The following is a 15279-nucleotide window of genomic DNA, read 5'->3' as shown; positions in this document are numbered from 1 at the left end:
GTCAGTTACCGTGAACGACAACTATATGATATATCCTCGTTAGCTCCTTTTATCTATTTCTTGTGCTCATTTGCTTGAAGACTTCTGGGTCGGTAAAAGATTGGGGAGGGCTGGAGGATTGGAAAGCGCTCATTAAAAGGTAGGGCTCAACCTGAGATTCTCATTTGGACTCCACTCCAGGTGAATTTTAACATTCACAAATTTCTTCTCAGATTCGCTTATATATAACCATAAGCGCTTTCCTCGATTTATTTGTGCATTTATTGAGGAATTATGGATCAATCGACCGTGGAAAATTGCGCATCTGCCACCGTAGAGGACGCAGAAGCTTGCGCTCCTCCCCATCCTCTTCCTCCTCCGCCGCCGACTGCTCAAAGGCGGCCAAGAGTGAGGGAGGTGAGCTCTAGGTTCATGTCTCCTGCGGCTTCCACCGGTGATCTCCCTCATCCCTTGCCTGCCAAATCGCCCCTTCCTAAATATCAACAAACCATCTTAACTCCATCCTCGACCCTGGCCGAAATTCAGTCGAGGCAGCGGTCTTCCTCTGTGAATAGGCGGCGGAGGCACTTGGACTTGGAGCCCTTGCGCTGCTCCGACGAGAACAGGCCCACCGGCCCCTCCTCCATTCACACTCAGAATCAGATCTGGGAAACCCCTCTCCCACCGGACCAGATGCTTAATTATAGAAAACAGCGTCCCGCCTAGCCTTTGAAAGAGAACGGAGGAGGAGGAGGCAGAACCCAGCAGCAACAGCAGAGGCAGCATCTTCTAAAAACCACACCCTCAAGACCTGGCACACCAGTGGCGACTGCTAATCTAGATAGGATGTCGAGGTTCAGACTCATTCAGCAGCGGTCTACCAACCTCATTCAGCAGCGGTCTACCAACGTAACTGCCACAGCTGCTGCTAAGCTCTTGCAGTCTAACGGGATGTCTTTACCTACTGAGGCCACTTGTCCGGATGTCAGTAATCATAGTCAAACGCCAAGCAGCACAGCACGGTGTCTTCCTGATATTCGTTCTTCCATGCCTGAGGCCGATTTGTTGCCAACCGTTTCTAGCAGGCAGCTCGTTGAGAAAAGTAGCAGCAGGGGTAATGCCACTGGCGATTTTTCAAAGTATTCTGCTTCCCCTTGCTCCCGTTCTCTTAACTTGTCATTATCAAGTTCCGATAGCTCGTTCTTCCTGACAGACAAAGGCAGTGAAAAATTGGCATCGGCTATCTCCAAGACATATACAAACGGAGGGAAGACGGGTGGTCTATGCCTTCCTCCAGTCCCACCATGTGCTAGTGTAAAGCCGGGCCCAGATATGAGGAAGGGAAAGAAAATTTCTAGCCATCTGGAAGATGTACATTCCTTGAGAGTGCTCCAGAACCGCTATCTACAGTGGACATACGCCAATGCAAGAGCAGAGGCTTCCATGCGAGCTCAGCAGAGAGAAACCCTGGTTAGTCTATTTCACTGATATAAAGATTTCAGAGTCAAGACAATGGTCTTCTACTAAAACACCAATATTGTCCCAACTTAACCAACTGCACAGCCTAGCAGTTATTGGGTTTTGTCACAAATTCATGGGTGCAATTATAAGTTGTTATTTATCTTGTGAATTAAATGTTTTTCTCCACTTCCTTGTAGAGAACACTTTATTCTCTTGCGGTAAAGATTGCTGAACTATATGATTCTGCGAAGAGGAAACGGATAGAACTTGGCATTTTGCAAAGAACAAAGACTTTATCAACAATTCTCGAAGCTCAAGTAAGGCTGCCACTTGCCAGCGTTTGTTGATTGCTTTACACTTTTAGCTTGATGATCTCATTCAGTATTGTATATTGCCTATCCTTGATTACCAATTTGTTAGTTTTATATTGCTTGTTGGACCTAAAACAGCCTGCCTTGTAACCTGCCTTCAAGGTGCGGTCAAGAACATAGTGGAGTCCAAATCTTTCATGGTAAGAGAAAATTATCCATGAAGAATTGGGCTTATTTTATCTTCTATAATGCTTCTGTTCACAATAGAACATATGATTTCTACAACTACAAACTCGTTTTCAAGCTGTGTTCTCGGGTTCACTGTTATTCTGAAAAATTTAGCTGCGGAAAAGAACTTACAAGTAATGAAATATTGCTATGGGCTGTGAGAGATCACAATTTTATTTTCCAATACCAAGTGGAACGTGATCTTCTGAGAGTAAGATTGCCAGTTACATAGAAAGCTCAAAGCACAAAACTGTTTGTTGAGCATTTTTATCTTCTTCCGACAGTAAGAAATCTGTTACGTTATCTTAGATTCCATTTTAACTTGTGTTTATATATATGTATACACTGAATGGTGTTTGGAACTTACGTACTTCATTGGATATTATATTAGATTCCATATTTGGACCAGTGGTTTTCTCTTCAAGGGGATTATTCAATTTATCTGGCAGAAGCAACTCAAGCATTGTTGAATGCCTCAGTTCAACTTCCAAGTAGTGGCAGTGTTACGGTATAATCATTAACTTATGTTAGGGTATTGCTTCATTTAGGGCTTTCTTACTCAAGTGGTAACGCTGACATGAGATACTTTGCAGGCCAATCTACCAGAGTTAGAAGAGACATTGAGCTCAGCAATAGAAGTGATGGACACAATAGTTTTCCATGTTCAGCGATCTATGCCAAAGGTAAATTAAATTGGAGACCTTTTCCTTTCTCATCAAGAACTGAATGTTATTGTATTTTACGTTTTATTTGAAGTGACAGCACAGCTGACAAGAATAAAAATTTCACTGTAGTGGTAAAATTTCATGGGCATGTGATAAAAATGGGTAGAAGGGGAGGGTAAACAATTTTACAAAGATTTTCCACACCACACTGAGTTGTTTCGGTTCTAATTAATTATTAGATGAAAAAATTAGTATCCGGTCCTTAGTTCTTACTGTTCATTGACTAAGACCTTATTAGTTTTTAAATTTTGATTCAAGTCCCTAGCAATAATGTGATAATGAATTTACATGTTTATTATATAATTTTTTAATATAAAAATTTGTAATTAATTTAGGGTTTAATACTCACACCTCTTTTAAACTTCTAATTAATTTTCAATTCAAACATTTCCAAAATAATAAAAAATTAAATTAAATTAAGTTTGTACCTATTAGTTTTTTTTTATACATAAAAAGATTCTCAATTTTTTAATCTTAAATGTACCCATTCATATAATTTTTCAATTTTTTTAATCTTAAATGTACCCATTCTCAAATATATCAATTTGTTATATGTAAAATGTACCTTTTTTTTTAATATAAAATCCATTCAAATTTTTTAATCCATGTTTAAACTTATATGGATACATTCTTTTTCGTTGATTTGAGAATGTATCCATGTTTTGGTACAATAACTTTTTTTGTTAATTTTGGTTAATGTACCCATACATATATGTATACACACACACAATATAATAGAGAGTATAATTTATATTTTATTATTTTTAATCCCATAAATTATGGGTTTTATTTAAAATCTCATTAATATAAACAATTACAAATTTCAATTTTTAATTTTTAATTTAAAAAATATAGTAACTTACATTATTACATTAATGTCAGGGACCTCAATAAAAAACTAAAAACTAACAAGTTTTCAATCAAAGAATATTGATAGCTAGAGACCGCATCCAAAATGTTCCTAATTAGATACAAGGAGAACGAGGTTTATAAAGTGCAAAATAAAGTGTCTTTGTGTGGGCATTTTTTTTTTTTTTTTGGTTGAAGTTATGTGTGCAGTTCTTGTGCACACTAATTAAACATTACATTATTTTGGTTGTGAAGAGATGGAGTCAATAATAAGGGCTTAATGTGCCGTCTAGCATTTGTTTTGGCTTTCAATGAAGAAAACTTTTGTGATGGTCAGGCAGAAGAAACAGAAGATTTGGTTTCAGAACCAGAGTGATTGGTGGAGAAAGAGCTCTGTTTATACCATATTTAGGACCTCGTATTTAGACCTCGTATAAATACTCGAGGGACTTAAATGTAATTATGTAATAAAGGAATGGGCAAATATGTAATTAGGGGAGGAGCCCTTATTCTATAAAAGGGCCTCCTCACCCTCACAAAGAGGGGGGGTCTCTCCTCATCCCTCTCAAAGCTTCCTCACACCCCTAAGCTCTAAGCTCTCTCTCTCCTTCTTCAACAGAGAAATACAATACAATCAGTGTGGACGTAGCCCAAACCTTGGGGTGAACCACGATACATCTTGTGTCATTTACATCTCATGCAGATTCACGGTCGGATTTACGTTGTACCAAGACCATGCGGTTTTGTGCATCTAACACATATTCATAACAAAAAAAAACAATATATGAAGAAAGAGCCCTGGGTTACCACTTCGAAAAGAAACAAGTGAAGTTTTCCTACTCATGACATTGACTACTAGCTAGACACCTCATTCGGCAACTCTTTTCACCTGAAGACTTGGGGGACTCCCACCATATGCTACTGCACCTTGATACTCGGCAGTCTCACAACCACTCAGTGACTTGGATTTTTCAAGTCTCCAATCGAGAAGTTTTCCTCACTCGGGAAATTAAGGGAACACTACCTCAAACTACATGCTTCACTCACAAAGCTTCAACAATACAGGTTTCAACAAAAGCAAAAATTCAAAGAACTTTATGAAGAAGGCTTTGGTGTATTTAACACAATATGTTGAAATGAAGCAAAGCTTATTTATTAATATTTTCGATAAGCCACAAATATGTACATATACATGAGTCAAAATAAACAAACAAAAGGGAGCCTTCACAAAGGTTGCTTAAGGGAAGTCTCAGCAGTCGGTAGAGCCCCAGAAAGAGAAAGCACCGGAGGGTGGTTATCCGGAGCCTCAGTACTTGACAAAACCCCAGAAGGAGGAGGCATTGGAGGTTCATCATTTGAAGCTTCATTACCAGGTACAGCCCTAGAGGACGAAGGCAATAAATGCCTTTGGAACAAACCCACAAACCGCTGATGATCAAGTAAAACCTTACCATCAGATTCCTTCATCTGGTCAAGCTTCCTCTTCATGTTTGTAGCATAGTCATGGGCGAGCCGGTGCAACTGCTTATTCTCATGCTTGAGCCCTCTAATCTCCTGTTTGAGACTCATCACTTCAGCAGCCAATGATTCAACTTGGCGGGTTCTAGCAAATAGGCGTTGGGCCATATTAGACACAGAACCTGCACACTGAACACTAAGAGCCAGAGAGTCCTTAACAGCCAACTCATCAGACCGTTTGGAAAGTAGTCTGTTATCTTTGGGAGTGAGAAGGTTCCTGGCCACCACTGCAGCGGTCATATCATTCTTCATCACAGAATCCCCAACGGTAAGAGGACCAGTAGGGGATATGAAGGATGGGCGCCATATGTTGTCTGGAGAAGGCGTGGCTGTCTCTTCTCCAAGGTTCAAGTCAAAACGACGGTCGGAGGGTCCAGACATTTTCAAATGTGTTGAAGAGGGAAGAGGTCAGACAAATCAAGATCTTAGAAGTGCAAGAAATGAGCTTCTACTAGTAGAGATTCAAGTGTGCTGTGGAACTTAATGCCAGCCTCTATAAAAATCTGCACTCGACGGAGCTTCAGAAATCGAAGAGGCGTTTGCTTTCTCAAAAGCTGGGCTGCTCAGAGACCACGATGGCCGATCTCAGAAATCGAAGAAGCACCTGCTTTTTCAGCCTCGTCAGCACCTGTCACATGCACACTCAGCTTTGCGGAAATTACGGGCAATCTGTTGAAGATTTCTGGTGAAGTAGAAAGCACGTGAATCTTACTGTTCAATCACCGCTCTCCATATGCACCATCAACTCCTCGGGTACCACATATAACTTTGTCAAAGATCTCTGACAAAGTTTAGGCACAAGAATTTCGAAGTTCCAGCTACCCTACTATTACCCATAAGGGTAAAGGAACAGCACCACTGCTTGACAACTGGAAAGTCCCTATGTGTGTCGACCTCCGTGTTTTGCGGCAAGACAGGTTGGCAAGAACGTCCAACCTTTACTCACATTCGAGAAAAGATTCCCAACATAATTACTTTCTCAAAAACCGGAGTAGCACCGCTTTCCGAATCTCGAGAGTCAGATCCTCGACGGGATTGCTTGTTCGAAAACCGAAGAGGCACAACTCTCAGAACTTCGAGAGCCAGATTTCCTTAGATAAAGCTTGTCTGTAATCTTCACACGTAACATCAGCTTTCCAGATACCACATACCACTTTTTCAAAGTGCTCTGACAAAATTAAAACACGTGAAGCTGGCAGCTCCCACTACATTGCTGTGACCAAGAAGGGTAAAGGAATAGCATTACTACTTGTTATTGGGAAATCCCTATATACATTGACCTCCCTCCTCAACGGACAGGCAAACCTGCAAAAATGCTCAACCCTTTCTCGCATTCGAAAAGGCACCCTCAACATAACCTCTCGAAATACTCAGCTTTATTTCCCCCCGATAATACCTCAGCAAATAAGCCACACCAAGAACAAGAGTATCTCATACCACCAGGATGCCATCAAAGTATCCCGCTCATGTGACAAATGTCAACGATATGCGACTATTCCTCATTCCCCTCCAGAGCCTCTTACTCCTATGATCAGCCCTTGGCCCTTCGCCCAGTGGGGACTTGATTTGATCGGCCCAATGCCGGCAGGGAAGGGCAAAGTCTGTTACGCAGTCGTTGCAGTGGACTACTTCACAAAGTGGGCCGAAGTAGAACCCTTGGCAACCATTACTGAGGCAAAGATAGAAGACTTCGTGTGGAAGAACATCCTTTGTAGATTCGGCATTCCCAATGCGATAGTCACTGACAATGGGCGACAGTTTGACAACAAGAAGTTCAGGTTGTTCTGCTCTAAGTTCAACATCAACTTATGATTTGCCTCTCCAGCTCATCCCCAGTCTAATGGACAAGTTGAGGCCATCAACAAAATAATCAAGCGCACTTTGAAAACCAGCTTGGACAAAGCTAAAAGCTGTTGGCCAGAATTTGTACCCCAAGTTCTTTGGTCATATCGCACTTCATATCAGACTTCAACAGGAGAAACTCCATTCTCACTTGCCTTTGGCACAGAGGCGGTTGTCCCTGTTGAGCTCGAGCAAGCAACATTCCGAGTCCAGAACTACATTCAAAGTGAAAATGACAAACAACTCACCCTCAACTTGGATTTAGTCGAGGAACACAGAAACCAAGCTCACTTGAGGAATGTCGCCTACAAGCAGCGCATCTCCAACTATTATGACTCTAGGGTCAAGCCTCGTTCTTTCAAAATAGGAGACTGGGTCTTAAAGAAAAGATTACTCTGCGACAGAGTCCCGAGTGAAGGCACACTTAGTCCAAACTGGGATGGACCGTATGAAGTCATTGGCATCAGTCGCCCTGGCTCTTACACACTTAGAAGCTCCGATGGCAAGACCCTTGGCCATCCATGGAACGCTGATCACTTGAAGTACTACTACAAATAGACTCACGATGTACAAGTGTTGAGCTATAGTTGTTCGGCATCCTATGTAATGAAGGCCATTTGGCAATGAATTCAATAAAGAGGTAATTTAGCCAACTCAGCCCTCACTCTTTTACATTCCTAGCAATGGAACACTCAAGTGTTGAAACCTCAAAGCAGATATATCCAACACGAAACAAAATCTCAGTATGTGTCGACAAGACTATACAAAGAAAGGAACAACCAAACAATGGCTTATATCCAAACAATAGATCTATTCATACATAGCCAAACATGCATTAATAATAGTGCAAACACTCATAAACACCTAAAATCCAAAACTCTCAAGCTTATAACATGGGCACATGTTATACACACATCAGACTACTACATCCAGAATACATGCAGATAGTAAAGACACTGCTATTCATTCTCATCTGAAGCCGAACCCCTGGCAGTATCACTCCGCGTCATACCATCATCCTCTGCATCCCCAAGATCCTCTTCACCATGCTGAGTCTGTGCATCAGCACTACCTTCATTATCAGACTCATCTTCGCTGCTAGGATCAACAGCAAGGACAAATGTCTCGCCCTTTCGATGATGCTCACCTATATCTTCGTGGTATTTTCGAAGAATGCTCCCATCATCATAACGATCAAGGACGGCCATCCATTTCCTTTTTTCAAAGCGAGCTTCTTGAGCACAGTAGGGTTTAATAGCAAGATGAAGGGTCGAAGAACTTAAGTATTCTTGCACAGCAGCCTCCCTTTCAGTTGGAATGCTCTTCTCCAGTTCAGAAATCTCAACTAAGGCACCATCCAATTCTCCCCTAACCTTGGATACCTCCAAGGTAGCCACCTCCAACTGTTTTTTAGTTGCCTCAAGCAATTTCTTAAGCCTTAGGTTCTCACCATTTCGCCTTTTCAAGCTCTCCATGGTTTCGTCCTTCAGTTGGAGAGCCTGAGTCAAAAGTCCCTTATTCCTTCGGGCCTCGTCCACAAGCTGCTTATTCTCCTTCAGTTTTGCCTTGTACCGCTCAACCTCTTGCAGTCTGTCGTGATACTCGGCCATGACCTGCATGGCAAGACGATCATCACTACCTAAATAATGATAATAAAGAGGAAAAAGTAAGGAAATGACAAAGTAACACTCACATATGAAGACAGCTTCAACATCCGGTCGCAATCTGATTCATCCTTAGCTAAGGGCTCTCCGAGCTCATCGAAGGCGAATCGACGCCCTGCCAAGCAATTGTTGATATCCCCAAAATCCTTTGGCCGCGTGGCAACCCTCAAGTCCTTCCACGGGACACTGCCAGCTCTTTCCTTGCCTTTCCCCTCATGGTGGGAACCAGGATCACTTTCCTGGACAGTGTGCTCCATAGTAAGAGGAGGAGGCAACAGTCGGCTCCCTTCTCCTGCAACTACGGCAGCAGCATTTTCAACGGCCTCGACTTCAGTCTTCCTAAAGGCAGGCCCCTTAAGGACCCCATATGGGGACTTAGGTCTAACGGATGGTTCCCCTCGGAACTTATGAATTTTCTTATGCGGTAGGATGTCTTCCGAAGGAACTAACACTGGTGCTTTCCTTTTATTGGTGCTAGTCCCTGTTTTCTTGCTTACCTTCTCCACTGCATAAGGAAAATCAAAATAAGAAATACAACTTTCCAAATAAAGTAAGGAAAAGAGCAAAGTTTACATGAAGGATACAACTTACTCGATCGTCCCTGGCTCTCGGAAACTAAGGGTTGGAAACTGTACCGACGAAATAAGGGTCGTAGCTTGCTTAAGTGTCTATCCTCTTTGGGCACCCTCAACACCTTCTCTATGTCAGATAGCTCCTGCCCAAACAGTTTGATGGTGCCCCGCGTCACTACATGAAGCAAAGTGTTAGAAGCAAGAAAAGACCACAACAAATAGCAAATAGTACGAACGGTTGATACGTTACAACCTACAGTCTGGAAATGAGTAAGCACACGTCGCTCAGGCGTGACACCCTTATCATACTCCCAATCATTATACAGAAAGCACCAACGGTTTTTCCATGTGTAGTATGCCTTTTTCTTACCATACACAATACGCTCTCTCTCACTCCGACATGCACACTCGGCATAACCAGTGCATGATTTTGCTGGGCGCATCTTGTAACAGTAACGCCACTGATGGAAGGAAGGCTCACACAACCCACATTCCATCCAAATGATATAAAATCCAATCAAAGTATCCCAGAAACCAGGATTGAGTTGCCCAGGTGCATATCCGATCAAAGATAACATCTTTTGCAACCACGGATGTGAAGGTAGTCTCACCCCTAAAGTCAGTAATATCTGGGTGTAGAACATAACATGACCCTGGGGAGGCTCAGAAGGCCATTCTTCATCATGTACCAAACGTATCCCTACACTACGAGGGATATTACATGACTGCCTTAGCGCCTCAACCTGCTTCTCATTATCTAACAAGTTATTCTTTAGATGGTCTGCTGTAAACTCAGAGCGAACTATGGGTATGGCATCAAAAACAACCCCCTCACCCAACGCCATGGAGGAAGAACTAGCAATAGCTAAAGTTTGACGGTTGGGAAGACATTACCTTGTGCATCTTCATCAGCTAAATACACCATTCCCGGATGGAGGAAAGGTACTTCCAGAGAAGGGCAGATGAAGATCAGACCACACTTCGGTACTTAGAAGTTTCGTGATTACTCAAGGGATTGGATCTTGCAAGTCCCCAACCGAGGAGTTTCCCTCACTCGGGAACTTAGGGGAGCACTGTTTGTACCATACTTGACCAATCCCGAAACTACCGAGCACCGGCCAACGCTATACTGTCAAGGACCCAGAAGAGTTCCCCTCCGACCAGGAGGCCAATCACTACTCGACACGTGTCAAGATTAGAAGCCAATCAGAGCGCAGCACGTGTCGACATCAAGAACCAATCATAACATGACACATGTCAATGTGACAAAGCTACAAGTTTTTCTATAAATAGGGGTCATTCCCCTTAAGCAAGCTACGACCCTTATTTCGTCGGTACGGTTTCCAACCCTTAGTTTCCGAGAGCCAGGGACGATCGAGTAAGTTGTATCCTTCATGTAAACTTTGCTCTTTTCCTTACTTTATTTGGAAAGTTGTATTTCTTATTTTGATTTTCCTTATGCAGTGGAGAAGGTAAGCAAGAAAACAGGGACTAGCACCAATAAAAGGAAAGCACCAGTGTTAGTTCCTTCGGAAGACATCCTACCGCATAAGAAAATTCATAAGTTCCGAGGGGAACCATCCGTTAGACCTAAGTCCCCAGATGGGGTCCTTAAGGGGCCTGCCTTTAGGAAGACTGAAGTCGAGGCCGTTGAAAATGCTGCTGCCGTAGTTGCAGGAGAAGGGAGCCGACTGTTGCCTCCTCCTCTTACTATGGAGCACACTGTCCAGGAAAGTGATCCTGGTTCCCACCATGAGGGGAAAGGCAAGGAAAGAGCTGGCAGTGTCCCGTGGAAGGACTTGAGGGTTGCCACGCGGCCAAAGGATTTTGGGGATATCAACAATTGCTTGGCAGGGCGTCGATTCGCCTTCGATGAGCTCGGAGAGCCCTTAGCTAAGGATGAATCAGATTGCGACCGGATGTTGAAGCTGTCTTCATATGTGAGTGTTACTTTGTCATTTCCTTACTTTTTCCTCTTTATTATCATTATTTAGGTAGTGATGATCGTCTTGCCATGCAGGTCATGGCCGAGTATCACGACAGACTGCAAGAGGTTGAGCGGTACAAGGCAAAACTGAAGGAGAATAAGCAGCTTGTGGACGAGGCCCGAAGGAATAAGGGACTTTTGACTCAGGCTCTCCAACTGAAGGACGAAACCATGGAGAGCTTGAAAAGGCGAAATGGTGAGAACCTAAGGCTTAAGAAATTGCTTGAGGCAACTAAAAAACAGTTGGAGGTGGCTACCTTGGAGGTATCCAAGGTTAGGGGAGAATTGGATGGTGCCTTAGTTGAGATTTCTGAACTGGAGAAGAGCATTCCAACTGAAAGGGAGGCTGCTGTGCAAGAATACTTAAGTTCTTCGACCCTTCATCTTGCTATTAAACCCTACTGTGCTCAAGAAGCTCGCTTTGAAAAAAGGAAATGGATGGCCGTCCTTGATCGTTATGATGATGGGAGCATTCTTCGAAAATACCACGAAGATATAGGTGAGCATCATCGAAAGGGCGAGACATTTGTCCTTGCTGTTGATCCTAGCAGCGAAGATGAGTCTGATAATGAAGGTAGTGCTGATGCACAGACTCAGCATGGTGAAGAGGATCTTGGGGATGCAGAGGATGATGGTAGGACGCGGAGTGATACTGCCAGGGGTTCGGCTTCAGATGAGAATGAATAGCAGTGTCTTTACTATCTGCATGTATTCTGGATGTAGTAGTCTGATGTGTGTATAACATGTGCCCATGTTATAAGCTTGAGAGTTTTGGATTTTAGGTGTTTATGAGTGTTTGCACTATTATTAATGCATGTTTGGCTATGTATGAATAGATCTATTGTTTGGATATAAGCCATTGTTTGGTTGTTCCTTTCTTTGTATAGTCTTGTCGACACATACTGAGATTTTGTTTCGTGTTGGATATATCTGCTTTGAGGTTTCAACACTTGAGTGTTCCATTGCTAGGAATGTAAAAGAGTGAGGGCTGAGTTGGCTAAATTACCTTTTTATTGAATTCATTGCCAAATGGCCTTCATTACATAGAATGCCGAACGGCTATAGCTCAACACTTGTACATCGTGAGTCTATCTGTAGTAGTACTTCAAGTGATCAGCGTTCCATGGATGGCCAAGGGTCTTGCCATCGGAGCTTCTAAGTGTGTAAGAGCCAGGGCGACTGATGCCAATGACTTCATACGGTCCATCCCAGTTTGGACTAAGTGTGCCTTCACTCGGGACTCTGTCGCAGAGTAATCTTTTCTTTAAGACCCAGTCTCCTATTTTGAAAGAACGAGGCTTGACCCTAGAGTCATAATAGTTGGAGATGCGCTGCTTGTAGGCGACATTCCTCAAGTGAGCTTGGTTTCTGTGTTCCTCGACTAAATCCAAGTTGAGGGTGAGTTGTTTGTCATTTTCACTTTGAATGTAGTTCTGGACTCGGAATGTTGCTTGCTCGAGCTCAACAGGGACAACCGCCTCTGTGCCAAAGGCAAGTGAGAATGGAGTTTCTCCTGTTGAAGTCCGATATGAAGTGCGATATGACCAAAGAACTTGGGGTACAAATTCTGGCCAACAGCCTTTAGCTTTGTCCAAGCTGGTTTTCAAAGTGCGCTTGATTATTTTGTTGATGGCCTCAACTTGTCCATTAGACTGGGGATGAGCTGGAGAGGCAAAGCATAAGTTGATGTTGAACTTAGAGCAGAACAACCTGAACTTCTTGTTGTCAAACTGTCGCCCATTGTCAGTGACTATCGCATTGGGAATGCCGAATCTACAAAGGATGTTCTTCCACACGAAGTCTTCTATCTTTGCCTCAGTAATGGTTGCCAAGGGTTCTACTTCGGCCCACTTTGTGAAGTAGTCCACTGCAACGACTGCGTAACAGACTTTGCCCTTCCCTGCCGGCATTGGGCCGATCAAATCAAGTCCCCACTGGGCGAAGGGCCAAGGGCTGATCATAGGAGTAAGAGGCTCTGGAGGGGAATGAGGAATAGTCGCATATCGTTGACATTTGTCACATGAGCGGGATACTTTGATGGCATCCTGGTGGAGTGTTGGCCAGTAATATCCTTGGCGAAAAGTCTTGTGTGCTAGGGACCGAGATCCAGCATGATCTCCACAGACTCCCTCATGTATTTCCCGAAGGACGATTTCCGCCTCGGCAGGCGTAAGACACCTTAAGTATGGCAGGCTAAAACCTCGCTTATAGAGTTGATCATTGATGATCAGGTAGCGGGTAGACTTGTATCGAATTTGCTTAGCCTGGACTTTATCATTTGGGAGGGTGCCATGAGCAAGGAAATTATAGATCGGGGTGATCCAACTATCCCCCTGTTGTAAGTTGCATACTTCTGCGGCCATGGTGCTTGGCGTTGCCAACAGTTCGACATGAATTTTTCTTCCAATCTTGTCTTCCACAGCTGAGGCGAGGCGAGCCAGGGCGTCTGCATGACTGTTTGCCGCTCGAGAAACTTGGGTGATCTGGTAGTGGAAGTGCTTGAGCAAAAGTTGTGTTTGCGCAAGATATGCTGCCATGGAGCTGTCCTTAGCATCAAAGTTGTTGGTAACCTGGTTGACCACTAATTGGGAGTCACTGAAAATATCAATTTGTTTAACCCCGAGGTGTTTGGCCAAACGTAATCCTGCTAGAAGGGCTTCATACTCGGCCTCATTGTTTGATGCCTTGAATTTGAAACGAAGAGCATACTCCATTGCTACTTTGTCGGGCGTAGTCAAGAGTAGTCCCGCTCCACAGCCCTGTTGGTTGGATGAGCCATCAACATACAGACTCCATGCTGAGGTCGTTGATTCTACTTTCTGAGCTTCCGATGGTAATGAAGATACTGCTTCAGGTGTAGAAGCAATGTCAACAGGATATGTGAAGTCGGCGATGAAATCTGCTACTGCTTGACCTTTTTCGGCTGGTTTTGGTTGGTAGGAGATGTCAAACTCACCCAATGCTATCGCCCATTTGATCATTCGTCCAGACGTGTCAGGACTCTGGAGTATCTGTCGAAGAGGGTGATTGGTAAGCACGATGATGGCGTGTGCTTGGAAATAAGGGCGAAGTTTCCGAGCAGACATGACCAATGCTAGAGCTAATTTCTCAATGTTGGAGTATCGTGTCTCCGCATCTTGTAGGGCCTTGCTAGCGTAGTAGACGGGCCGTTCGACACCACTGTCCATTCGAATAAGAACAGAACTGACTGCTGAAGCCGAAACCGATAGATAGATGATGAGAGTGTCACCAACTTCTGGTTTGGAGAGCAGAGGGGCTTTACTCATGTACTCTTTGAGGTTCCTGAATGCCTTGGCACATTCCTCCGTCCATGTAATGTACTTCTTATTTCCCTTGAGTGCTTTGAAGAAAGGAGCACATCTGTCTGTGGCCTTAGAGATGAATCTGGTTAAGGCTGCCACCTTGCCAGTAAGGCTTTGGATGTCTTTTGAAGTTATTGGCTCTTTCATGTCGAGGATTGCTTTGATCTTTTCAGGGTTAGCTTCAATGCCTCGTTGGCTAATCATGAAGCCTAAGAATTTGCCAGAGCCCACGCCGAAGGCACATTTGTTGGGGTTCAACCTCATTCGATACCTCTTTAGAATGGTGAAAGTTTCAGATAGGTTGGTGATGTGTTGGTCAGCATGTTTGCTTTTGACTAGCATATCATCAACGTAAACTTCCATGTTCTTCCCAATTTGTTCGGCGAACATTGAATTGACCAGTCTCTGATAAGTTGCTCCTGCATTCTTTAGGCCGAAAGGCATGACTTTATAGCAATATAGTCCCCTGTCAGTAGTGAAGGTCGTGTGTTCTTGGTCTGAGGGGTTCATGAGGATTTGGTTGTATCCTGAATAAGCGTCCATAAAGCTCAAGAGCTCACACCCTGCCGTAGAGTCTATAAGCCTGTCAATAAGAGGAAGAGGGAAACTATCTTTCGGACACCCTTTGTTTAGGTCGGTGTAGTCAACACACATCCTCCACAAGACCTTTTGAAGCGAAAGACTTTCTTTGGTCGGATTTTTCCTAACAAGGACCACATTTGCTACCCATGTCGGGTAATTGACTTCGCGGACAAAGCCTATGCCTTTGAGTTTTTCAACTTCTGCTTTCATTGCCTCGTATCGTTCAGCGTCATAAGAT

At 43.6% G+C, this 15279-nt stretch overlaps 1 protein-coding gene and 1 pseudogene across 1 annotated transcript; one reads left to right on the top strand and one right to left on the bottom strand.

The window, feature by feature from the left end:
• The first annotated feature begins 59 nt into the window (after positions 1 to 59).
• LOC126621192 (protein ENDOSPERM DEFECTIVE 1-like) lies at positions 60 to 4228 on the top strand (annotated as a pseudogene).
• Positions 4138 to 8834, bottom strand: LOC126622985 (uncharacterized). The gene is made up of 3 exons (XM_050291641.1): positions 8607 to 8834; positions 7983 to 8526; positions 4138 to 4157 (listed from the first exon to the last, which is right to left on the bottom strand). Exons 1-3 carry the CDS (start codon positions 8832 to 8834, stop codon positions 4138 to 4140), a joined length of 792 nt encoding a protein of 263 aa, XP_050147598.1.
• Positions 8835 to 15279: the final 6445 nt, after the last annotated feature.

The sequence above is a fragment of the Malus sylvestris genome, chromosome 5 (genome assembly GCF_916048215.2).
Source record: "Malus sylvestris chromosome 5, drMalSylv7.2, whole genome shotgun sequence".
NCBI lineage: Eukaryota > Viridiplantae > Streptophyta > Magnoliopsida > Rosales > Rosaceae > Malus > Malus sylvestris.
Note: the sequence above shows the minus strand (reverse complement) of the source record. Positions and strands in the feature narration are given on the sequence as shown.